This window comes from Somniosus microcephalus, unplaced genomic scaffold (assembly GCF_052327205.1).
Source record: "Somniosus microcephalus isolate GS21.2 unplaced genomic scaffold, FLI_Smic_1.0 unresolved_chr1, whole genome shotgun sequence".
In the NCBI taxonomy this organism is placed as follows: domain Eukaryota; kingdom Metazoa; phylum Chordata; class Chondrichthyes; order Squaliformes; family Somniosidae; genus Somniosus; species Somniosus microcephalus.
In genome coordinates, this window is record NW_028225179.1 from 167,133,416 (window position 1) to 167,160,016 (window position 26,601).

The 26,601-nt window shown below is 49.2% G+C and overlaps 1 protein-coding gene across 2 annotated transcripts; it reads left to right on the forward strand.

Annotated features, from left to right (window-relative positions):
- Positions 1-2,359: 2,359 nt before the first annotated feature.
- On the forward strand, positions 2,360-23,018 carry LOC147096504 (E3 ubiquitin-protein ligase RNF5-like). 2 transcript variants are annotated; one of them, XM_085975302.1, is made up of 6 exons: positions 2,364-2,591; positions 12,552-12,570; positions 13,838-13,950; positions 16,255-16,309; positions 17,978-18,089; positions 21,431-23,018. In XM_085975302.1, the coding sequence occupies exons 1-6, from the start codon at positions 2,407-2,409 to the stop codon at positions 21,574-21,576; spliced, it is 630 nt and encodes a 209-aa protein (XP_085831428.1). In that variant the 5' UTR covers positions 2,364-2,406; the 3' UTR covers positions 21,577-23,018. The 2 variants fall into 2 exon arrangements, with proteins under 2 accessions (XP_085831427.1, XP_085831428.1); XM_085975301.1 differs by lacking the exon at positions 16,255-16,309 and having other exon boundaries at positions 2,360-2,591.
- Positions 23,019-26,601: the final 3,583 nt, after the last annotated feature.

Genomic DNA, 26,601 nt, shown 5'->3' on the forward strand with positions numbered 1-26,601 from the left:
TTGAGGTCGATGATCAGCCATGATCTTATTGAATGGCGGAGCAGGCTTGAGGGGCCTTATCGCCTACTCCTGCTCATATTTCTTATGTTCTTATGATAACAAAATACTGTGGATGTTGGAAATCCGAAATAACAACAGAAAATGCTGGAAAAACTCAGCAGGTCAGGCAACATCCGTGGACAGAAATTTGAGTTGACGTTTCGGGTCGAACCCTTCTTCAAGAAGGGTTCGACCCAAAACGTCAACTCAAATTTCTGTCCACGGATGTTGCCTGACCTGCTGAGTTTTTCCAGCATTTTCTGTTGTTATTTCTTATGTCCTTAAGACAAAGCAGCCTCCTTGATTGGCACCCCATCCACCACCTTAAACATTCACTCCCTCCACCACTGGCGTACCGTGGCTGCAGTGTGTACCATCTACAAGAGGCACTGCAGCAACTCGCCAAGGCTTCTTCGGCAGCACCTCCCAAACCCGCGACCTCTTCCACCTAGAAGGACAAGGGCAGCAAGCGCATGGGAACACCACCACCTCCAAGTTCCCCTCCAAGTCACACACCATCCTGACTTAGAAATATATCGCCGATCCTTCATCGTCGCTGGGTCAAAATCCTGGAACTCCCTCCCTTCACCACACAGACTAAAGGCGGAAGTCACACCCCCATCCACATCAATGGGGCTGCGGTGGAAAGGGTGGACAGCTGTAAGTTCCTCGGAGTCCACATCACGGTAGACGTCTCCTGGTCACTCAATACCTCCTCTCTGGTGAAGAAGGCCCAGCAGCACCTATATTTCCTAAGGGGGCTGAAGGGATGTAACCTGTCACCCCTGATCCTCTCTAACTTTTACCGCTGCACAATAGAGAGCATCCTGACGAACTGTATCACAGTATGGTATGGCAGCTGTAGCTACTATGACCGGAAAGCCCTGCAGCGGGTAGTCAAAACTGCCCAATGCATTACCGGCACCCGGCTACCGACCATAGAGCACATATGCCAGAAACGCTGTTTACGGAGGTCACGATCCATCATCAAAGACCCTACCCACCCCAGCCACAGTCTGTTCGCCCTCCTGCCATCTGGGAGACGCTACAGATGCATTCGCACCCGAACGACCAGATTTAGGAACAGCTTCTTTCCCAGGGCTGTCATCCTACTGAACTCCACAAATAAACTCTAAAGCCTGCACATCCGCCAATGCACTTTATTATGGTTATGTTTATGTTAATGTATTACAAGCCAAATGTATGTTGTATGTTTAAATGTCTTAATCTAAATGTACACTCTCGGGAGCCGCAAGCCTACATTTCGTTGTACTGCACTTGTGCACTAACAATGACAATAAAAGTTGATTTGATTTGATTTGATTTAAACGAATTTAAAATAAAAACAATAGCAAAATACTGCGGAAACCGGATATCTGAAATAACAGAATTTTCTGTTGTTATTTTTAATTTAAAAAAATAGTCACTAATAAATCCAATAGAGAATTCAGGGGAAACTTGTTCACCCAGAGAGTGGCGAGAATGTGGTCTATTGTCACCCCTTTTATTAATGAATGAGCTTCCCTGCACTTACTATAACCCGCCTCCTTGTCCAATCGGCTCTCCCATTCGTTCTCACGCCGCTGATTGACGGCCCACGTGGGCTAATCACCTGAGAGCGAATCAGCAGCGGCGCTTGATTGACAGCAGCGCGGTCCAATCGACGCTCGGTACCCGCCCCACAGTCTGGGAGCCTTGTCCAATCAGCACACCGATCGGTTCCATCGCCGCTGATTGACGGCCCGCGTGGGCTAATCACCTGAGAGCGAATCAGCAGCGGCGCGTGATTGACACCAGCATGGTCCAATGGACGCTCGGTACCCGCCCCACAGTCTGGGAGTCTTGTCCAATCAGCACACCGATCGGTTCCAACGCCGCTGATTGACGGCCCACGTGGGCTAATCACCTTAGAGCGAATCAGCAGCCGCGCTTGATTGACAGCCACGCGGTCCAATCGACGCTCGGTACCCGCCCCACAGTCTGGGAGCCTTGTCCAATCAGCACACCGATCGGTTCCGTCGCCGCTGATTGACGGCCCACGTGGGCTAATCACCTTAGAGCGAATCAGCAGCCGCACTTGATTGACAGCCACGCGATCCAATGGACGCTCGGTACCCGCCCCACAGTCTGGGAGCCTTGTCCAATCAGCACACCGATCGGTTCCATCGCCGCTGATTGACGACCCACGTAGGCTAATCAGCTGACGGTGAATCAGCAGCGGCGCGTGATTGACAGCCGCGCCCTCCAATCGGCGCTCGGTACCCGCCCCCGACGCCTGATTGACGTGGCGGCCGCCGAATCAGACGGCGCTGTGAGGGGTTTGTGCAGCCGGACGGGGGAGGGTGGGCCGCCCCCTATTGTTCAGTCATGGCGGCCGCTGCTGGCGGCGAGGAGAAGCGGGCGGACGGTGAGGAGCGGGCGGCCCAGGCCCAGGCTCCGGCCCAGCCTCAGGCTCAAGCCCAGGCACAGGCCGACAAGGCCAGCTTCGAATGCAACATCTGTTTGGACACGGCCAAGGACGCCGTCATCAGCCTGTGCGGACACCTCTTCTGGTGAGTGAGGGAGGCCGCGGGCAGAGAGCCAAGGGGGGTAAGTGGATAGTGGGCCAGGTGGGTAGGGGTCTAGAGTGGTGGTGGGCCGGGGGCAGAGGGCAGAGAGGCGGGTTGGTAGGAAGAGAGGCGGGTTGGTGGGCAGGGGGCAGAGAGGCGGGTTGGTGGGCAGGGGCAGAGAGGCGGGTTGGTGGGCAGAGGGCAGCGAGGCGGGTTGGTGGGCAGAGAGGCGGGTTGGTGGGCAGGGGGCAGAGAGGCGGGTTGGTGGGCAGGGGGCAGAGAGGCGGGTTGGTGGGCAGAGGGCAGCGAGGTGGGTTGGTGGGCAGAGAGGGGGCAGAGGGCAGCGAGGCGGGTTGGTGGGCAGGGGGCAGAGAGGCGGGTTGGTGGGCAGGGGGCAGCGAGGCAGGTTGGTGGGCAGAGGGCAGCGAGGCGGGTTGGTGGGCAGAGGGCAGAGAGGGGTTGGTGGGCAGAGAGGCGGGTTGGTGGGCAGAGGGCAGAGAGGCAGGTTAGGGGGCAGAGAGGCGGGTTAGTGGGCAGGGGGCAGAGAGGCGGGTTGTTGGGCCGGGGGCAGAGAGGCGGGCAGGAGGCGGAGAGGGGGGCCGGGGGCAGAGAGGCGGGCAGGAGGCGGAGAGGGGGGCCGGGGGCAGAGAGGTGGGCTGAGGGCCGGGGGCCGAGAGGCGGGTTGGTGGGCAGAGAGGCGGGCAGGGGGCAGCTGTCTCTCATTCTGACAAGACAAAAGATTTAAACGCTTTTAACACAGAGAAGTGGGTGGAGCTAAAACACACATAACAGAATCTTTCTTTTAAAGACAGACTTTTCAGACCAAAGATATACTGTAACTTCTTAAACAATCATAGCCAGGAAAACATTCACACTTTCACACACTGAAATTCCAGCATTTTTTTTTTACGGTTCCTTTCACTCAGCAAATCTTGTGTTTTGTTTGTCTCGGCACAGATGTTAATAACTTCAGTGTCGGTAAAACTTTAAGTTTATCTTTTTTCCCCTTTTTTTTCTTATTTTGTTCAATTATTATATCCAACGGAGTTCGAACCCCCGATCTCCGTCAATTTACTCTTCCTGCCCCCATTTTCCAATTTTTTTTTACGTACTTGATTTAACCGGTTTAATGCGCTTAACCCTTTCCCCACTTTATGGGACTCGCACCCAAAGGAATATAACCTCTTTCCCCGGACACTTTATGGGACTTTCACCCATAGGAATATAACCTCTTTAACCTAACATATCTGACTTTGAGAAAGTGTGATCACTCGAATTCTTACCTAAAGGATTCCGTCGGCACAAGGCCAGGATCACAGCGAATGCGCCAAGTCGCTTTGTAACAGACAGAGCAAAAAGGTAAACATCTTGCCTGTGGCCACTCAGTTGCTCAGTCGTCCGAAAGCGACTCGTCAGCCTAGACCGCTGTGATTTGGACCGAAGTGCTTTGGAATCCCATCCTCGTCGCCAGAATTGTTAACCCCTCGCTTCTGTGAGGAGGATCTACCCCTAACTTGGGGGATCAGGGTTCGCTGCTTTAGGAGACTAAACACGCCGGTCAGTCTATCACTTTCTCAGTAATACACAAAGTCAGAAACTGTAAAATAAGTAAAGTTTTATTAAGGTACCTGGACTTCACTCTGAGAAACCCTTTGTGTCTGCACACAAGTATGCCTCCCAAAGAGTGAGCCCCGAGACTCACGGGGCTACAATATTTATACATTTTCATAAATTGCAAGTCATGGAAAACAGAAAACTAGGCGATCACGCGCTCCATGAGTCACTTGTTTTTTTTACAGAGTTTTGCTTAAGTTTCACATTTAACTTTCAACAAATAGTGACCATGAGACTGCTACACCAGTTATCTTATGTCTCCTTGAGTGTGGTTAGGGAGTAGAACATGCTGCTCCTTCTGTTCCTTCTTATCTACTTCTACTGCATTCCCATAGTCCTGCATCAGTTTTTTTACATTTAAACTTTTAACCCATGTCAACTAGTCCATCATGCTTTGCAAGGCATTTGTAAGGCAGTATGTGATTTGCTTAGCTTATCAGGTTGGTGGGCGGGGGGCAGGGAGGGAGGCGGGCGGGGGGCAGGGAGGTGGGCGGGGGGCAGGGGGCAGAGAGGTGCGCAGGGGGCGGAGAGGCAGTTTGGTGGGCAGGGGGCCAAGGGGGGTTAAGGGTCCAGGGTGGTGGTGGGTAGGGTGGTAAGAAGGGGGGGCAGGTGGGGCTAAGTGGGTGAAGCGGGGAGTGGGGTGCTAAGTGGGTGAGGGGGTGGAGATGTTGTGGAGTATTTTAAACCAACACTCGACACAAGGTTTTCAGATCGATAGTCAAGTTGTCTTTATTGCGCTGGTGGGGAGACAGTCTGTTCTGTCTTAGCCAGACTTCTCCAAATTGTTACAGCAAACACTCCATTTTTATACATTTCAATACACATGGCAGCCTCATGCACAATTCATTCCTGCCACCTGATTGGATCTTGGCCCACATGCACCTTCACAGATTGGTTACGAATCTTAATATAAACATGTATAAGCTGCCTCTTCAATCAATCACTCAAACTGCTGAATGCTAATTAAAAGATACCTTGGAATGTAACCTAGGTAATAAAGTTCTTACGGGCAGTGGAAATGCTGGACATCCTGTCTCCATTTAATTGTTTTATATCTCTCCAAAGGTCAGCCATCTTTGACCGCATCTTTATGGATGTGGCTTTTCATGGTAGTCCCTGTCTTCCTTACACTATTCAATGAAACTGCCAGCGATGTCAGTTTAACTCTTGCCCCACTTCAGGGTGCGCTGGGGGGGTAAGTGGGTGGGGTGGGGGGCGGGGCCGGGCCAGAGGGATAAGTGGGTAGTGGCAAGTGGCAGGGCAGGTTGAGAAAGCAGTTAAAAAGACTTACGGGATCCTGGGCTTCATGAATAGAGGTATAGAGTACAAAAGTGTGGAAATTATGATGAACCTGTATAAAACACTGGTTCGGCCCCAACTGGAGTATTGTGTCCCATTCTGGGCACCGCACTTCAGGAAAGATGTGAAGGTCTTCGAGAGGGTGCGGAAAAGATTTGAGAGACTGACTTCAGGGATGAGGGACTTCAGTTACGTGGATAGACTGGAGAAGTTGGGGTTGTTCTCCTTGGAGCAGAGAAGATTGAGAGGAGATTTGATAGAGGTGTTCAAAATCATGTGGGGTCTGGACAGAGAGAAACTGTTCCCGTTGGCGGAAGGGTCGCGAACCAGAGGAGACAGATTTAAGGTGATTGGCAAAAGAACCAAAGGTGACGTAAGAAAAAACTTTTTTACGCAGCGAGTGGTTAACAACAATGACGTGTATTTATGTAGCGTCTTTAACGTCCCAAGGCGCTGCACAGGAGTATTTTAAGACAAAAAAAAATTGACACCGAGCCACATAAGGATAAATTAGGACAGGTGACCAAAAGTTTGGTCAGAGGTGTAGGTTTTAAGGAGTGTCTTAAAGGAGGAAAGAGGTAGTGAGTCGGAGAGGTTTAGGGAGGGAATTCCAGAGCTTAGGGCCCAGGCAACAGAAGGCACGGCCACCAAAGGTTGAGCGATTATAATCAGGGATTCTCAAGAGGGCAGAATTAGAGGAGCGCAGATATCTCGGGGCGGGGGGCTGAAGGAGATTACAGAAATTGGAAGGGGTGAGGCCACGGAGGGATTTAAAGACAAGGATGAGAATTTTGAAATCGAGGCGTTGCTTAACCGGGAGCCAATGTAGGTCAGCAAGCGCAGGGGTGATGGGCGAACAGGACTTGGTGCGAGTTAGGACACGGGTAGCCGAGTTTTGGATGACCTCAAGTTTACGTTAGGATCTGGAATGCACTGCCTGAAAGGGTGGTGGAGGCAGATTCAATCATGGCTTTCAAAAGGGAGTTGGATAAGTATCTGAGGAAAATAAATTTGCAGGGCCACGGGGAAAGGGTGGGGGAGTGGGACTAGCTGAAGTGCTCTTGCAAGGAGCCGGGGTGGGCTGAATGGCCTCCTCCTTCCGTGCTGTAACTATTCTATGATTCTAATCTCTCTCTATCTCATCTATATCTCTATATATTACATATATATATAAAATCTCTCTCTATGATCAATCTCTCTATGGCTAAATGCGAGGTTATCCACTTTGGTGTCAATAACAGGAAGGCAGACTATTATCTGAACGGCAATAGATTGGGAGAAGGGGAAGTGCAACGAGACCTGGGCGTCCTTGTGCACCAGTCGCTGAAGGTAAGCATGCAGGTGCAGCAGGCGGTGAAGAAGGCAAATGGTATGTTGGCCTTCATAGCAAAAGGGTTTGAGTACAGGAACAAGGATGTCCTGCTGCAGTTGTACAGGGCCTTGGTGAGACCGCACCTTGAGTATTGTGTGCAGTTTTGGTCGCCTTATCTGAGGAAGGATGTCCTTGCCATGGAAGGAGTGCAGCGAAGATTCACCAGACTGATACCTGGGATGGCAGGAATGACGTATGAGGAGAGATTGGGTCGATTGGGCTTATACTCACTGGAGTTTAGAAGAATGAGAGGGGATCTCATTGAAACTTATAAAATTCTGACAGGTCTGGACAAACTAGATGCAGGTAGAATGTTCTCGATGGTCAGGGAGACCAGAACCAGGGGTCACAGTCTAAGGATAAGGGGAAAGCCATTTAGGACAGAGATGAGGAATTTCTTCACCCAGAGAGTGGTGAACCTGTGGAATTCTCTGCCACAGAAGGCGGTTGAGGCCAAGTGTTTAAATATATTCAAGAAGGAGTTGGATATATTTCTTAAGGCTAAAGGGATCAAGGGATATGGGGAGAAGGCAGGGACAGGGTACTGAATTTGGATGATCAGCCATGATCTCATTGAATGGCGGAACAGGCTCGAGGGGCCGAATGGCCTACTCCTGCTCCTATCTTCTATGTCTCTATGTAATCTTTCCGTCTGTCGGATGAGACATTAAACCGAGGCCCCGTCTGCTCTCTCAGGTGGACGTAAAAGATCCCACGGCACTAGTTCAAAGACGAGCAGGAGAGTTATCCCCGGTGTCCTGGCCAATATTTATCCCTCAGTTAACATCACTGAAAAACAGATGATCTGGTCATTATCACATTGCTGTGCGCAAATTGGCTGCCGCGTTTCCCACATTACAACAGTGACTACACTTCAAGAAGTACTTCATTGGCTGCACAGCGCTTTGGGACCTCCTGCGGTCGTGAAAGGCGCTATATAAATGCAAGTCTTTTTTCTTTCATAGAAATTTACAGCACAGAAGGAGGCCATTCGGCCCATCTTGTCCGTGCCGGCCGACAAAAGAGCTCTCCAGTCTAATCCCACTTTCCAGCACTTGGTCCGTAGCCCTGTAGGTTACGGTGCATCAAGTGCATATCCAAGTACTTTTTAAATGTGATGAGGGTCTCGGCCGCTCCCACCCTTTCAGGCAGTGAGTTCCAGACCCCCACCACCCTCTGGGTGAAGACATTTCCCCTCAACTCCCCTCTAAACCTTCCACCAATTACTTTAAATCTGTGCCCTCTGGTCATTGGCCTCTCTGCTAAGGGAAATAGGTCCTTCCTATCCAGACCCCTCATAATTTTATACACCTTAATCAAGTCTCCGCTCAGCCTCTTCTGTTCCAAAGAAAACAACCCCAGCCTATCCAATCTTTCCTCGTAGCTAAAACTCCCCAGTCCAGGCAACATCCTGGTAAATCTCCTCTGTACCCTCTCTAGTGCAATCACATCCTTCCTGTAATGTGGTGACCAGAACTGCACGCAGTACTCTAGCTGTGGCCTAACCAGTGTTTGATACAGAAAGTATCCCGTATGCCGCCTTAACCACCTTATCTATCTGTCCTGTTACCTTCAGGGATCTGTACACATGCACTCCAAAGTCCCTCTGATCCTCTGCACTTCTCAGTATCCTACCTCTTATTGTGTATTCCCTTGCCTTGCTAGCCCTCTACAAATGCATTACCTCACACTTCTCCGGATTGAATTCCATTCGCCACTGTTCTGCCCACCTGACCAGTCCATTGATATCTCCCTGCAGTCTGCAGCTTTCTTCCTCACTATCAACCACACGGCCCCCAGATTAAAGTCTAAATCATTGATGTATACCACAAAAAGCAAGGGACCTAGTACTGAGCCCTGCGGAACCCCACTGGAAACAGCCTTCCAGTCACAGACCGTTCCCCTCTGCTTGGCACTGAGTCAATTTTGGATCCAACTAGCCACTTTCCCCTGGATCCCACAGGCTTTGACTTTTCTGACCAGTCTGCCTTGTGGGAGCTTGTCAAAAGCCTTGCTAAAATCCATGTAGACTACATCAAACGCGCTACCCTCATCGATGTGTGTGTGTATAGATACACACGCATCTATCTCTCTCTCCTTGTATATCTAATATCTGTGTATACGTATTTGAGGAGGGGTTGTCAAAGGCTTGGCTTTGACATCCCAAGTTCCCTGGGTTTGGGGGGTGTGGGTGGGCTGTCCATGGGGAGAGAGAGAGTGCGTCCCATAAACCAGTTGTTTGGTTCGGAGCCCTGAGCTTAGTAACGTGTTTCTGCGTACGAGAGATACTGGCTGTGCAAGAATCCTTTTCCGCCAGTAACCTTTCATCCAAACTGCATCCTGTATTGTCTAAACAGTGTGTGTCTTGCTGACGTTCTGTTACTGCACGACATTGGAGGGAGTTGGTATGCAATCGGTTACCCAATCCTGCACTTTGGTAAAGCAAACCTGGTTTGCTATCAGGTGACGGCAGTGTAATGGGAATGGTTTCGACCCAGAGGGCAACCAGTTCACTGCAGCAAACTCTGAAATTTATATTCAATAAATCTGATCGTTTGTGGGCCTGCGCTGGGGGGGAAAGAAAGCTGCTTCACTCGTGTCCGTCAGACCTGGCTTGCTCGTGACTCCAGTCCCACAACACGTGGTTGATTCCCGTGCCCTCTGAAGTGACCTAGCAAGCCGCTCAGTTGGGCAAACGATTGGAAGAAAGCCCAGCACCGACACCTCCGGACAACTGGGGACGGGCAATAAATGCCGGCCTTTCCAGCGACGCACCCACACCCTGAGAGCGATGTTTTTTTTTTTTTAAAGCATTCAAATTGGGCAGAGGTAGATCCCTTTAACACCGAAGGCCTTCAGTTGTCCTGTTTGAGGTGTGTGTGACCGAGCGAGAGAGAGAGGAAAGCCAACGATTGTGACAACCTGGGTTCCTGTCAGGTTGTTGCTCATGTCCGTGATGTGGGATCCTGAAGCACACCTCTCGGGAGTATCGCGTGCGCGCGGTGGCACCATTCATCTCGCCATTGCCGAGAGCCGAACTGCCTATTTTAGGTTGGTTACGGCCATTAGTGGGTTGATCGCAATGTCCGTGCTGAGCTGCAGCAGCTACGGAGACGTGGGTCTTTATCACACGCTGGCGCTGCGCGTGACCAGCTGGTGAACGCCGAGCCGGGGATTTGTGCTGATGCCGTGATCCTGAGAGATGGAATCACCGAGGGAATTGGCAGCATAGGGTGGACAGCTACTACTTTACGTCTGACGGGAAGAGCTTATAACGGGAGCTCTAGTTTGGCGGATGTGATGTGGTCCACGGTCTGGGACTCACGCCCACGGTCGCACTTCGGGTCGTTCCTCGTCTTCCACCTGTGGAGCAGGCGGCCGCAGCGTCCGTGCCCTGTGCGGATTGGGTTGAGCGCCGTCCACTGTCTCCGAGGGAGGTCGAAGCCGGGGACCTCTGCTGTTGGCTCAGTGATGAGGTGTTGGATCTTTATGCTGCGTGCGTCCCATGATTTCGTCCATCTGGATAGTGGGTCGATACCAGCTGCATGAATATTGGCTATTTTAAGCGTAATTTTAAGGTGTATAACATAGAAACATAGAAGATAGGAGCAGGAGTAGGCCATTCGGCCCCTCGAGCCTGCTCCGCCATTTAATGCGATCATGGCTGATCATCCAAATTCAGTACCCTGTCCCTGCCTTCTCCCCATATCCCTTGATCCCTTTAGCCTTAAGAAATATATCCAACTCCTTCTTGAATATATTTAATGAACTGGCCTCAACGGCCTTCTGTGGTAGAGAATTCCACAGGTTCACCACTCTCTGGGTGAAGAAATTCCTCCTCATCTCTGTCCTAAATGGATTACCCCTTATCCTTAGACTGTGACCCCTGGTTCTGGACTCCCTGGCCATCGGGAACATCCTTCCTGCATCTAGTCTGTTCAGTCCTGTTAGAATTTTATAAGTTTCAATGAGATCCCCTCTCATTCTTCTAAACTCCAGCGAGTACAAGCCCAATCGACCCAATCTCTCCTCATACGTCATTCCTGTCATCCCAGGTATCAGTCTGGTGAATCTTCGCTGCACTCCTTCCATGGCAAGAACATCCTTCCTCAGATAAGGCGACCAAAACTGCACACAATACTCAAGCTATTTTAAGCGTGATTTTAAGGTGTAGTGACCAGGCTTGTGGGAGTCAGTTTACAGTTTTAACAGTGGTGTAGCTGAGCGACTGTCGTGCTAATGGAGCCAGTCTCTTCAGTAAGAGAGGGGCCACTCTATCACTTATCACTCCAGTGGCGTCAAATCTGTCGCTCAAATGTAAAGGCAGCAGGAGGGAGCGACGGCGCGATAATGCAAAACAAGCAATAGATAAATAAAACTGAAAGAAAAGGCCATTGCTTGTCAGATACGAGAAGTACAAGTGTCGGCCAGTGGCTCAGGCGGGTAGCGCTCTCGCCTCCGAGTCACAAGCTTGTGGGTTCAAGTCCCACTCCCGACACTTCAGCACAGAAATCGAGGCTGACACTCGCAGTGCGGTTCCGAGGGAGCCCAGCACTGTCGGAGGTGCCGTCTTTCAGATGAGACGTTAAGCCGAGGCCCTGTCTGCCCTCTCAGGTGGACGTAAAAGATTCCACTGCACTATTTCGAAGAAGAGCAGCTGAGGAATTAGTCCTGGCCAATATTTATCCCGCAGTCAACGTCACAAAAAACAGATTATCTGGTCGGTGATCACACTGCTGTTTGTGGGAGCTTGCTGTGCGCAAATTGGCTGCCGTGTTTCCTCCCTTACAATAGTGACTACACTTCAAAAGTACTTCATTGGCTGTAAAGTGCTTTGGGATGTCCTGAGGTCGTGAAAGGCGCTATATAAATGCAAGTCTTTCTTTCTAACATTGGGATGCACCAAACTGCAAATGATAACCCCTGGGACACTGATTGGAGTGATTTTACAGTGCTGATTGGAGTGATTTTACAGTGCTGATTGGGGTGATTTTACAGTGCTGATTGGGGTGATTTTACAGTGCTGATTGGGGTGATTTTACAGTGCTGATTGGGGTGATTTTACAGTGCTCATTGGGGTGATTTTACAGTGCTGATTGGGGTGATTTTACAGTGCTCATTGGGGTGATTTTACAGTGCTGATTGGGGTGATTTTACAGTGCTGATTGGGGTGATTTTACAGTGCTGATTGGGGTGATTTTACAGTGCTGAGTGGGGTGATTTTACAGTGCTGATTGTGGTGATTCTACAGTGCTGATTGGGGTGATTTTACAGTGCTGATTGGAGTGATTTTACAGTGCTGATTGGGGTGATTTTACAATGCTGATTGGGGTGATTTTACAGTGCTGATTGTATTTATATAGTGCCTTTAATGTAGTAAAACGTCCCTAGGCGCCTCACAGGAGCGTTTTCAGACAGAAATTTGACACTGAGCCACAGGGGATATTGGGGACAGGTGACCAATAGCTTGGTCAAAGACCGTATATGTAGTCTGTGCTATAAGCTGCCCTGGTTGGGAATGTGGCACAAGGTCTAACTTAGAGGAGTGATGATGCGAGGAGCCTGTGTTAGACAGACAGATGTCACTTTGTTCAGGGTTACTATAGTGTCACTGATTTCATTATCTCTAATATATTTTTCTCCCTTTCTCCCGGTTGCTTCCCTTGTGTGGCGTGCAGTTGGCCATGCCTCCATCAGGTAAGAGCTCTCCTCACCCGTTACCAACTCCTTGTTGTGCCTGCTTTGACGTTAGCTGCATTCAGTTGAGACACTGCCCCCCCACAAGGTCCGCAGTCCCTGTCCGCTCCTGCTGATGCTGTGGCCGGGCAGCCCTTTAGTTGCTGCTGGGATGGTCTCCGGCAGCTGGGGAAAATCCGACACTCTCCCACCGCGCTGCCCCCTGGTTCCGACGCCAGTGGTGTGGGTTTTAAGATCCCAGCCAGTGGTTAAAGTCTGTTGCATTAAACTGTGCCGAGCGAGAGCGAGTTCCTCCAGGTGAGCTGTAGTCCGTACCATCGAGGCAGAATTCCCAGGCAGTGGAAGTAATCGCAAGTCCACGGTCCGACACCACACCAAACCCTGACCAGCACCTGTTTATTTCTCCATCGTGGAGGTGTCCGGCAAGAGTACCGAGCCTTTTGTGAGTCCCGTAAGGTGTTTGTTACTGAATTACGCTGCGCTGTTCTCTTAAAGCGAGTCCAGGCCTGACTCCTGGTGAAGCTCGGTGCTTGCTGCAGTATACAAAGTATAGGCGGCATCACTAAGTCTTCTAGCAGCCACCCCGGGGAGTGTCGCTGGGATATCTGCCCTGGGTGAGACCCCCGCTGTCTGTACACTGTCACCCTAGAGATTGCAGTGATGTTAATGGTGAGTGAGGGAGGGTTTGAGTCCCTCTACTGAGGCTGGGTGAGTGCGGAGTGCTGGAGCTCCCTCGTCCAGTCTGTCTGTACACTGTTTTAAAAACAAATAGAGGTGGGGGCAGTGTGTTGAGGTTTGAGTGCACCGCCCACTGGGACCCAGCGCTGTAAATGCCAGACCCACTGATGTGGGGAAACTGAGAGCAGGTGCAGCCCTGCAAACACCCCATAGGTTGGAAGCCCCTTCGGGTCTCCTGACATTTTCTGTTTTACGACAGTCTTTATAGATAGCACGTGTGATCTCCTGGACTGGTTTCGATCACCTGAGGGGGGGGGGGGGACGGAGAGGAATTTCCCAGAGTACTTTTTTTCCGCCTTATTGGCCCTGTTTTTTTTTGCCCCTCCCAGGAGCTTAGACGTGCGTGCGCGTCAACGGCGCTCCAGCCATCATGCGTGTGTGGGGCAGGCTCGATGGACCAGCTGGCATTTTGCCACCTGTCCATTTCTGTGTTGGTGGGACCACTCGCGGCAGGGGTGGATATTGGTGCAACGGTAAATGCACGACCTCCGGTGATTGTACTGTTAATGCTCCCAACGTGTCTCCGTAGTGGTTGGAAATGAGACCCGATCGACAGGAATGCCCCGTCTGCAAAGCTGGCATTAGCCGTGAAAAGGTTATCCCCCTGTACGGACGGGGAAGCACCAGCCAGCAGGATCCCAGGTAGGTGGCCATTCCCTGCCTGTCTCTGCAGCTTGACTACATGACGGAGTTTGCCAGCAGCTCATACTTACTCGGATCGCACACCTCAGTTGTGGATTGGTTGTCGGGGCGGTGCCAGTTCATCAGTCAGTTTCTAATATCTCCGCGAACACAAATCAGGACAACTGGCCAGATTGGATGACTTGGTTCTATGTTCCTTTTGGTGGTGTTGATTGAGGGAGCAATGTTGGCCCAGGACGCCGGGGCGGGGAACTGCCCTACTCTTTGCAGAGTGCTGTTGGTTCGACAACATTCACCTGGACCGCACGGGACTGGGAGGTGGGGCCCGGGTTTATCATTGCGTCCATTTGAAGGAATGTGGCGCGCGCACACACGCACGCACACACGCACGCACGCACACACACACACACACACACACACACACACACACAGACACACAGTCGGAGTGGAGGTACAGCCAGGAGCAGTGATTGGGTAATGGGGCTTTTGAGTCTGAAGGCCAGGAGGTTTTAGGTTCTGTGAAAGCGTGAGTTTGAGGTGAAGATGGAACAGAGGGTCTTGGATTCAACACAGCATTGAGGCAGAAGCATGGCAGATGCAGTATAATGTGGATAAGTGCGAGGTTATCCACTGTGGTGGCAAAAACAGGAAGGCAGATTATTATCTGAACGGCAATAGATTGGGAGAAGGGGAAGTGCAACGAGACCTGGGTGTCCTTGTGCACCAGTCGCTGAAGGTAAGCAGGCAGGTGCAGCAGGCGGTTAAGGCGGCAATTGGCCTTCGTAGCGAGAGGGTTTGAGTACAGGAACAAGGATGTCTTGCTGCAGTTGTACAGGGCCTTGGTGAGACCACATCTGGAGTATTGTGTGCAGTTTTGGTCGCCTTATCTGAGGAAGGATGTTCTTGCCATGGAGGGAGTGCAGCGAAGATTCACCAGGCTGATACCTGGGATGGCAGGAATGACGTATGAGGAGAGATTGGGTCGATTGGGCTTATACTCGCTGGAGTTTAGAAGACTGAGAGGGGATCTCATTGAAACTTATAAAATTCTAACAGGACTAGACAGACTAGATGCAGGAAGGATGTTCCCGATGGCGGGGGAGTCCAGAACCAAGGGTCACAGTCTAAGGATAAGGGGTAAGCCATTTAGGACAGAAATGAGGAGGAATTTCTTCACCCAGAGAGTGGTGAACCTGTGGAATTCTGTACCACAGAAGGCAGTAGAGGCCAATTCATTAAATATATTCAAGAAGGAGTTAGATATATTTCTTAAGGCTAAAGGGATCAAGGGATATGGGGAGAAGGCAGGGACAGGGTACTGAGTTTGGATGATCAGCCATGATCGCATTGAATGGCGGAGCAGGCTCGAGGAGCCGAATGGCCTACTCCTATCTTCTATGTTTCTATGGAGGAGGAGGAAGAACATGGAGAAACTGGGGTTGTCCCTCTTTCGAGCAGAGAAGGTTAAGGGGAGATTTGATAGAGGAGTTCAAAATCATGGGGCGTTTTGATAGAGTAAGTAAGGAGAAACTTTCGGTGATTAAGGACACAGATTTAAGGTAAAATGGTAAAAGAACCAGAGGGGAGATGAGAATTTTGTTTTACGCAGCGAGTTGTTGTGATCTGGAATGCGCTGCCTGAAAGGGCGGTGGAAGCAGATTCAATAGTAACTTTCAAAAGGGAATTGGATCAATACTCGGAAGGGCTGTGGGGAAAGAGCAGGGGAGTGGGTCTCATTGGGTAGCTCTACCAAAGAGGCACGACGGGCCAAATGGCCGCCTCCTGTGCTGCATGGTAATATCAGAGTTGGCGAGAGGAGAAGCGAAGTGTGCGGCACAGGAGGGAAGCCAGTGCTCTCTGAGGCGGTCTCGGTGATGGGAGAGATGCGGGGATTCCATCGGAGATCGGAGGAGGTGGTGACGCGGGGATGAGGAGGAACTGAGTGGAATCGTCGATGTTGGTTGGGCTGTGTTTTGTGGGAGTGCGCGTGGTTATATTAGACCATGCGCAGGGTGCATGAAAGCTGAGCGATCGCGCGTTCCTTCCTCCCCCCCCCCCCCCCCCCCCGAGTTTCTCTGCCTCTGCGGACCCCCCCCCCCCCCCCCGGTCCGTCCGTCTCTCCTCCCCAACCCCGGGGTACGAGCTCAGTGATTGGTTAGTTTGTGATCAAACCCAATCTGTTTTAGGTCGGGGTTGCCATCGGAGAACTGTGTCCCCGTGCTCCGCTCACACCCTTACTCTTCTACGCCATTTGAAATCTGGAATGGTTTCCGTTCTTAAAAATACCTTCTCTCCACTCCACAGACTGAAGACTCCACCCAGACCACAGGGACAGAGGACAGAGCCAGAGAGCAGAGGGGTAACTCAATGACTGATTCCTTTTACGATGTTCTCGTTAAGGGACTTATATAAAACATCTACATTCCCAGCACCTCGCGTACTGAAAAATCGCTTCTTTTTAATGGTTTTATTGGTTGTGTACATCCTTCTGCTGCCCGTGTCCTAACTTGCACCAAGTCCCGTTCACCCATCACCCCAGTGCTCGCTGACCTACTATGGCTCCCGGTTAAGCAACGCCTCAATTTTCAAATTCTCATCCTGGTGTTTTCAAATCCCTCCATGGCCTCTGATCTTTGTAATCTCCTCCAGCCCCACAACCCCCCCCCCCCCCCCCCCGAGATATCTGCGCTCCTCTAATTTTGGCCTCTTGAGCATCCCCAATTTTAATCGCCCCACCATCCAGCTGCCTCGGGCCCTAAGCTCTGGAATTCCCTCCCTAAACCTCTCCGCCCCTCTCTCCTCCTTTAAGACACTCCTTAAAACCGACCTCTTTGACCAAGCTTTTGGTCACCTGCCCCTAATATCTCCTTACGTGGCTCGGGGTCACATTTTGCCTGAAGCGCTGGGCCTTTCTCTTGCATTAAAGATGCTATATGAAGGAAAGTTTGTTATATCCTTGCTCTGGTCCAGTCCCCTGGTGCTCGGACCACAGACATCCCCTCGGAGGCTGTCAGTTTATTCATTTCTCCCTCTGCGTTTGATTAATGTGGTCGACTCCCCTGATTACAATAAACTTCAACATATCTCTTGTTCAATATATTTGCGGGGGGGGTGCGGTGCCCCCAGTTACCCCTTCCTGGGGTGGTTGGGGGAGGTGCAGTGTCCCCCATTACCCTCCCCCCAGTAACAGATGGTAAGAGTGGGGAGTGGGACTCCCGCTGGCCTGACGGAATAAGAACATAAGAACATAAGAAATAGCAGCAGGAGTGGGCCAATCGGCCCCTCGAGCCTGCTCCGCCATTCAATAAGATCATGGCTGATCTGATCCTAACTGCCAATCCACTATCACAGAACCATCTCCTGAATCTAACAGAATTAGACACACGAAATAGGAGCAGGATCAGGCTACACGGCCCCTGGGCCCGCTCCGCTACCCACAGGGCCATGACCGATCCGAACCTAGACTCATGTCCAAATTCCTGCCCGCTCCCCGTAACCCTTAATTCCCTTTACTTCTAGGAAACTGTCTATTTCTGTTTTAAATTTATGTAATGATGTAGCTTCTACAGCTTTTTGGGGCAGCATATTCCATGAACCTACCACCCTCTGAGTGAAGTAGTTCCTCCTCATCTCAGTTTTGAAAGAGCAGCCCCTTATTCTAAGACTATGCCCCCTAGTTCTAGTTTCACCCATCATCGGGAACATCTTCCCCGCATCCACCCGATCCAACCCCTTCACAATCTTATATGTTTCAATAAGATCGCCTCTCATTCTTCTGAACTCCAATGAGTAGAGTCCCAATCTACTCAACCTCTCCTCAGATGACCATCCCCTCATCCCCGGGATTAACCGAGTGAACCTTCTTTGTACTGACTCGAGAGCAAGTATGTCCTTTCTTAAGTATGGACACCAAAACTGTATGAAGTATTCCAGGTGCGGTCTCACCAATACCTTGTACAACTGAAGCAATACCTCCCTATTTTTAATATGAGCTCAGAGTGCGGTTTCTTGTCCTTCCCCCTGACAGGGATTCCAGGTGTTTGGAGACACCGGATTCCACATGTCCTTTGGGATCGGAGCCTTTCCGTTTGGATTCTTCACCACAGTATTCAACTCGAATGAGAACCGCCAGAGAGCAGGTGAGTCTCGAGCGAGAGGTGTTTAACCCCGGGGTGGGGATTGGGGGGAATACAGGAGTCTAAATACTGAACGTAACACCGACAGGGAAATTAATCTGTATCAATCACCTGTGAGGGTGTGTGTTATTTCACCCTCTGTCAGTTCACTTGTACGCCAATTAGCCTTTAAGTTGTATTGATAATCGCTGAGGAGTGGCAGTGTTAAGAAAATGATGTGGAGATGCCGGAGTTGGACTGGGGTGGACAAATGTAAGAAATCACACAACACCAGGTTATAGTCCAACAGCTTTATTTGAAATCACAAGCTTTCGGAGCGCTGCTCCTTCGTCAGGTGAAGTGGAGAGATGCATAAAGACACAGCTTATATAGTCAGAGAATCATGCCAGATGTTTACAGGTAATCTTTCCAACTGCCATTTATCACACCTCGGCAGAGAGATAATCACAGCAATCAAAGGTGTAAATGGTGTCCAAACAGGTCAGTCAGGAAAACATTACATCAAAGAACAATGGGGTGGGGTCACAAGGGGTCAAATGTTGCAGATGCTGGGGTCTGTATGAAAAACAAAAAAACAGACAAAAAACATTTTTTTTGCTGGAAATCACAGCAGGTCCGGCCGCATCTGTGTGATAAATGGCAGTTGGAAAGATTACCTGTAAACATCTGACATGATTCTCTGACTATATAAGCTGTGTCTTTATGCATTTCTCCACTTCACCTGACGAAGGAGCAACGCTCCGAAAGCTTGTGATTTCAAATAAAGCTGTTGGACTATAACCTGGTGTTGTGTGACTTCTTACATTAAGAAAGTGAGTGAAAGAATTGTCAAAAATACCCATCGAACACACGCAGATATTGAATGCTGCCCGTGTCCTAACTCGCACCAAGTCCCGTTCACCCATCACCCCTGTGCTCGCTCACCTACATTGGCTCCCGGTTAAGCAACACCTCGATTTTAAAATTCTCATCTTCAAATCACTCCTCCTTATAAATTTTATTTGATAATACTCCTGTGAAGTGCCTTGGGACGTTTTAATGTGTTAAAGCCGTTACATAAATACAAATTGTTGTTGTGGTTAGATACGGAGTAAAGCTCCCCATCTCTATCCTTGCCCTCAATAAGAGTTGTGACACTTTTGTAGGTCATGCCAGCCTGCGAATCTGGACAATGTGATATCCAAGCGCGCCTTATGAAGCACCACCAAATCCCCTTTGGTACCAGTTTGGGGAGATGGCCCATTAAATGAATGATGTATTTTTTAATTGCTTCCGGGGACATCTGAGCCAATCAGAGAAGGGGACCGCTTATTCTAAAGATTTCCAACTCAGAATTAGTTGCAGGCGAATGGAAGATTGGTGCTTCTCCATTACTCGCTTCGAACCACCGGTTTGGCTTCAGCTGAAGAATTGTGGACAATTCAGGGCACCGCACTTCAGGAAAGATGTAAAGGCCTTTAGAAAGGGTAGCGAGGAGGTTTGAAATAAAAACAGAAAATGCTGGAAACCCCTCGGCAGGTCAGGCCAGCATCTGTGGAGAGAGAAACAGAGTTAACATTTCAGGTCGATGACCTTTCGTCAGAACGGATCGAGGCCTTTCAGATTATGAAAGGGTTTGATAGGGTAGACGTAGAGAAACAGTTCTGATGACAGGTCACCGACCTGAAACGTTATTTCCAGCATTTTCTGTGTTCATTTGAGATTTCCAGCATCCGCAATATCTGGCTTTTGTACAGAGGAGGTTTGCCAGGATGTTACCAGGGATGAGGGGCTTCAGTTATGAGGAGAGGTTGGAAAAGTTCGGACTGATCTCCTTAGAACAGAGAAGGTTAAGAGGTGACCTAACGAGAGGTTTTCAAGATGATGAGGGGTTTTGATAGAATTGGGGAAAATATTCCTTTCAGGAGAGCACGGTGGCATAGTGGTTAGCACTGTTGCCTCACAGCGCCAGGGACCCAGGTTCGGATCCGGCCTCGGGTGACTGTCTGTGTGGAGTTTGCACATTCTCCCCGTGTTTGCGTGGGTTTCCTCCGGGAGCGCCGGTTTCCTCCCACAGTCCAAAGATGTGCGGGTTAGGTTGATTGGCCATGATAAATTGACCATTAGTGTTAGGGGGATTAAAATATGTGGGGTTACTGGGGTTTCTGTGATTCAATAACCAGAGGTCACAGATTTAAAATCATTGGCAGGGGATCTAGAGGGGAGATGGGGAGAATTGTTTTCACTCAGAGTTGTCGGGATCTGGAACGTTCCACCTGAAAAGGTGGTGGAAGCTGATTCCATAAATCGTTTAAAAAGGGAGTTGGACGAGTACTTGAGGACGAGGAACTTACATGGTCACGGACAAAAAGCAGGAATAAGAGCATAAGAAGAGCGAGCAGGAGTCGGCCATACGGCCCCTCGAGCCCACTCCGCCATTCAATAACATCATAGCTGATCATCAACCTCAACTCCACTTTCCTGCCCGATCTCCATATCCCTTGATTCCCCTTGAGTCCAAAAATCTATCAATCTCAGCCTTGAATATACTCAAAGACTCAGCATTCACAGCCCTCTGGGGCAGAGAATTCCAAAGATTCACAACCCTCTGAGTGAAGAAATTCCTCCTCATCTCAGTCTTAAAATGGCCGACCCCTTATCCTGAGACTGTGCCCCCTAGTCCTAGACACTCCAGCCAGGGGGAAACAACCTCTCAGCATCTCCCCTGTCAATCCCCCTCAGAATCTTGTATGTTTCAATGAGATCACCCCTCATTCTTCTAAACTCCAGAGAGTATCGGCCCATTCTACACAATCTCTCATCATAGGACAGCCCTCTCATCCCAGGAATCAATCTAGTGAACCTTCGTTGCACCGCCTCCAAGGCAAGTATATCCTTCCGTAGATAAGGAGACCAGAACTGTGCCCAGTACTCCAGGTGTGGTCTCCCCAAGGCCCTGTACAATTGTAGTAAGACTTCCTCACTCTTATACTCCAACCCCCTTGCAATAAAGGCCAACATGCCACTTGCCTTCCTTATTGCTTGCTGTACCTGCACACTAGCTTTCTGTGTTTCTTGCACGAGGACACCCAAATCTCTCTGAACACCAACATTTGAAAGTTTCTCACCATTAAAAAAATATTGTGTTTTTCGATTCTTCCTACCAAAGTGAATGACCTCACATTTCCCCACATTATACTCCATGCACTGTAAGTTTCTGTGATTCTGTGAACCCGTAGCAGCAGGCGATAGATGGTTATTCCTGCCTGTCCCGGGGGCCTGAGAGGGGAGATGGTTATTAGCGAGCGATCCTTGTTTGACCCTCTGTAAACTGTCTTGGCCTTTTTCCCGATTTTTATCTTCAGAGAATGACCGGAATCACCACGTCAATGGGAGCACGGACTGGGAGACATTCTTCGGGGCGAACCGCGGCAACAACAACAGCAACAACTGGGACTCCCTCTTCCTCTTCATCGCCGTCTTCTTCTTCTTCTGGCTCCTCAGTGTGTGATTGGCTGAGACACCATGGGTACAATGTGGGCACAGATTTCAAAACCGCAGTCCATTAGGGTTGGTCGTATTCCCTTCACACTGATCGATAAATGCCAAACAGAAACACACACGAGCCGACAAGAAAGACGCCCCTACCTGCCCCACCCCCAACCATTCACTTCCTCCCGCGCTCTGCTCTCGATGAAGAATTTCTCTTGTACATACCTTAATAAATGCCACTGCACACTTGGGTTCGTGAACAGATACAATTGGACGTGGATGTCCCGACCCGCAGTTATCAGGAGTTGTGTTCTGTGCGTTCCTAGTGTTGGGGAATGAACCAGCCTCCTCCTCTGGGATTGTGTGTGCGTGTGGTTTTTGGTTTATCCAGTCTGCCGTCCCTCCGCCCCCCCCCCCCCCCCGTACCATGTGCCGATCAGCAATGGCCATCCCAAACACCAAGCTCACTTGGGGGAAAGCCCTTGTAACGTGGCCCTGCCGCATTTCATCCCTGGTGAGATGGTCACAGGAGGCTTCTCCTGACTTGACGCTCTCGCTCAAATGTTGCAGTTCTCCCCCCCCCACCCCCGCGTGTTTTGTTTTTGGTCCTGTTCACATGATATGTGGGAGGGAATTCAAACTTTTCTGTCTGTTCCACCTGATCAGCGTTAATAAACCCGATTGGGAGTCTGCGCAAGATCACAGGACATTCCTCGATCCATTGAATTCCCCCCCCCCCCCCCCCCCCCCTACAGCTTCCCTCTCTTTCGCTCTGTGTAGTCGGGGCGCCGTTCTCAAACACACCAACTAATCTGAGGAGAAAAACCAATGGTAGGAATAGACTTGCTGCCCAGTGAAATGGGGGGAGAAGAAGCAAAGTAATGCAACATTCCCACTGCCGGGAGTGGCATTGTGTAACTAACTGTGCACGCGAGGTACCCACTGCAGTTCCTCGTACTGTCTGGGTGAAAGTCACTGACCAAGCTACCTTGACTAAATGAGCTCGAGTAAAAAGGAAGATTTGATTAACATTTTATTTAATAACCTGTAACTGATCATGAGTCTTGCTCTGTAATCAGCTGTGTGACGAGGCGAGCTTCTAAGCTGTTAATGACTAAGTAATTGATGAGCTGGTACGTTAGCTTCGCCTCCTACACGTCCCCGTGAAGGGGGGCCAGTGAGGTGGGCTCGGGGAGCTACCTAATCTGCTCCAGTAACGGGAGCCTTGCATCTTCCCCAATAGGTCACGCTCGCTGATGCCAAGGATCCAATCGCGTTTGAATCAAGGCTGAATTTTTTTGAGTTGTAAGGGGCATGATGAAAGCATTCATTAAAAAGAAATGTATGGTTTTTTGGGCGCTGGGTCGGATATTCGCCGGCTTGTCCGGAACTCCTCCGGGCTTTGTGAGCAGAGGTGTTGTCCCACTTGCATTAAAGTAGCGAGGAGAGTTACTGCGTTAACCGTGCTGTGGTCTCTCTTAACACTGCCCTCGCATTCGCAATACTGAAGTCTGGGGTTTACACTGGGACTAAACCGTTGTGGCTGTGTCACTTATTTATAAATTCTGGCCAGAGATCTCTCATCGTGCTGTGAAGAATGCCACTGAGTTCTCTGACAGCAATGTGTGTGTGTGTGCTTTCTCATTCTCCACTTCTCTGCCCTCATATACTGTTCCAATTGGAAGGTAGGATGGATTTATGCCGTTAGGGGTGAACTCTGCCATTTGCACCTTTTTGTGGGGTGTGGGGGTGGGCGCCATGGTTGTTCTGCAAGAAAGTGTAAATTTCCACTCTTCATTTTAGCCAACTTGTTAAAACTGCTGGTTTATTTTGTTCTGGGTCTGTAGTTGGATCAGAAGCAATGTTCCCGCTAAGTTTGCGTGCGGCCACGCAGTAATATGAAAGGTCCCGCGGAGGCCGCTCACCAGCTTCTCTATTGTAAATACCGTGCAGGTGCAGGAATTTAAAGGGAGCGCGCCTTGAAAGAAACAGGCCCCGCAGAACAAAGCGCAGCTTGCAGGGAACATTGATCAGAAGATTGACTGCTGATGTGTGCGCGCGCAAAATATAACAAGTATTTCGAAGAAGATTTTTCACGTGCCAACACTGGGGGTAGTGAAGGGGGTGGGGGTGGGCGCAGAGAATCAAAAGACAAAATAATGCCCAGTTTCATAATGAGGAAGGCCATTTGGCCCACCCAGATACATCGTGAAGTCTCCCCATTGCACCAGTTTGTTAAATGATTCCAGGTTTTCGCTGTCACTGCTGTATCTAGTATTGGCCACTGCCTGGTTCAGCCCTAAATTTACTTTCACTTTCTTTGTGTCTGTCCCTCCCCTTGCTCCCACAGTCTCAGTAGCGGAGGGTACAATCACTATCTCGGTCACTTCCCTCTCGAGTCCCTCCAGTCTTATTACAGTTCCTGAAGCGGCAGTCTTGCGAGGTAGAGCGGAGCTAAGTAGTGATATGTCGCTCTGTCTTCCCGAGAGCATGGAGCCTCGCTCTTGCTTTTGGTGCCCGTTTGTTCAAAATGGTGTCTAATGTAGCAGAGCGTTCTGATTATGTGGACGTGAGGATGGACTAAAATATCTTGTGGATCGGCGCATTGTCCTTGAGGATCGGCGCATTGTCCTTGAGGAAGAGTTCATAGAGTGCATTAGGGACGGGTTCCTTGAGCAGTATGTAACTGAACCCACCAGGGGGGCAGGCAATCTTAGATCTGGTCCTGTGTAATGAGACAGGATTAATAAAAAATGTCCTAGTAAAGGATCCCCTTGGGATGAGTGACCATAACATGGTTGAATTCCAAATTCAGTTGGAGGGTGAGAGAGTTGGGTCTCAAACCAGTGCACTGAGCTTAAATAAAGGAGACTATGAAGGTATGAGAGTAGAATTGACTAAAGTGGACTGGGAAAATAGATTAAAGGGTAGGACGGTACAAGAGCAGTGGTCTACATTCAAGGAGATATTTCACAACTTTCAAGAAAAATATGTTCCACTGAGGAAAAAGGGGAATAAAAGAAAAGATAGCCATCCGTGGCTTAATAAAGGATAGTATCCAACTGGGCATATAAAGTAGCCAAATCTAGTGGGAGGATAGAAGATTGGGAAGCATTTAAAAGCCAGCAAAGAATAACTAAGAAAGGGAAGATAGATTATGAAAGTAAACTAGCAAAAAATATAAAAACGGATAGCAAAGGTTTCTACAGTTATATAAAAAGAAAAAGGGTGGCGAAAGTGAACGTTGGTCCCTTAGAGGATGAGACTGGGAAATTAGTGTTGGGGAACATGGAGATGGCAAAAACGTGGAACCAATATTTTGTATCAGTCTTTACAGTACAGGACACTAAGAATATCCCAACACTGGACAAACAGGGCAATGGGGGGGGGAAGCTAAACACGATTAAAATCACTAAGGAGGTGGTACTCGGTAAAATAATGGGAGGGTGAGAAGGTTGGATCTCAAACAAGCGTGCTGAGCTTGAATAAAGGAGACTATGAAGGTATGAGAGTGGAATTGATTAGAGTGGACTGGGAAAAGATTAAAAGGGTAAGACGGTACATGATCAGTGGTGTACATTTAAGGAGTTATTTTACAACTTCCAAAAAATATATATTCCACTGAGGAAAAAAGGGTATAAAAGAAAAGATAGCCATCCGTGGCTAAGTAATGTAATTAAGGATAGTATCCGACTAAAAACAAGGGCATATAAGGTAGCCAAATCTAGTGGGAGGATAGAAGATTGGGAAGTCTTTAAAAGACAGCAAAAAATAACTAAGATTGATTAAGAAAGGAAAGATAGATTATGAAAGTAAATTAGCAAAAGTTTCTATAGTTATATAAAAAGAAAAAGGGTGGCTAAAGTAAATGTTGGTCCCTTAGATGAGACCGGGAAATTAATGGTGGGAAATATGGAGATGGCAAAAACGCTGAACAATTATTATGTGTTAGTCTTTATGGTAGAGCTAAGAATATCCCAACACTGGACAAACAGGGGGCTCTAAGGTGTGGGGGGGGGGGGGGGGGGGGAGGAGCTAAATACGATTAAAATCACGAAGGAAGTGGTACTTGGTAAAATAATGGGACTCAAGGCGGATAAATCCCCTGGACCTGATGGCTTACATCCCAGGGTTTTGAGGGAAGTGGCGGTAGGGATTGTGGATCCATTGGTAATTTTCCAAAACTCCCTGTACTCATCAAAGGTCCCGGCAGATTGGAAAACTGCTAATGTAACACCCTTATTTAAAAAGGGTAGTAGGCAGAAGGCTGGAAACTATAGACCTGTTAGCCTAACATCTGTGGTTGGTAAAATTTTTAGAATCCATTATTAAGGAGACAGTAACGGGACATTTGGATAAACATAATTTAATAGGACAAAGTCAGCATGGTTTCATGAAGGGGAAGTCATGTTTGACAAATTTGCTCGAGTTCTTTGAGGAAGTAACATACAGGGTGGATAAAGGGGAACCAGTGGACGTAGTGTATTTAGACTTCCAAAAGGCATTTGACAAGGTGCCACACAAGATTATTGCTCAAGATAAAAAAATCATGGGATTGGTAATATTCTATCATGGGATTGGTAATATTCTGGCACGGGTGGAGGATTGGCTATCTAACAGAAAGCAGAGTTGGGATAAATGGTTCGTTCTCAGACTGGCAATCAGTAACTAGTGGTGTTCCGCAGGGGTCAATGCTGGGTCCCCAACTCTTTACAATCTATATTAATGATTTGGAGGAGGGGACCGAGTGTAACTTATCAAAGTTTGCAGATGATACAAAGATGGGAAGGAAAGTAGTGAGTGAGGAGGACATAAAAAACCTGCAAAGGGACATAGACAGGCTAAGTAAGTGGGCAGAGATTTGGCAGATGGAATACAATACTGGAAAGTGTGAGGTTATGAACTTTGGCAGGAAAAATCATAGAGCAAGTTATTATCTTAATGGCAAAAAACTGGAAAGTACTGAAGTACAAAGGGATCTGGGGGTCCTGGTGCACGAAACTCAAAAAGTTAGTATGCAGGTGCAGCAAGTGATCAAGAAGGC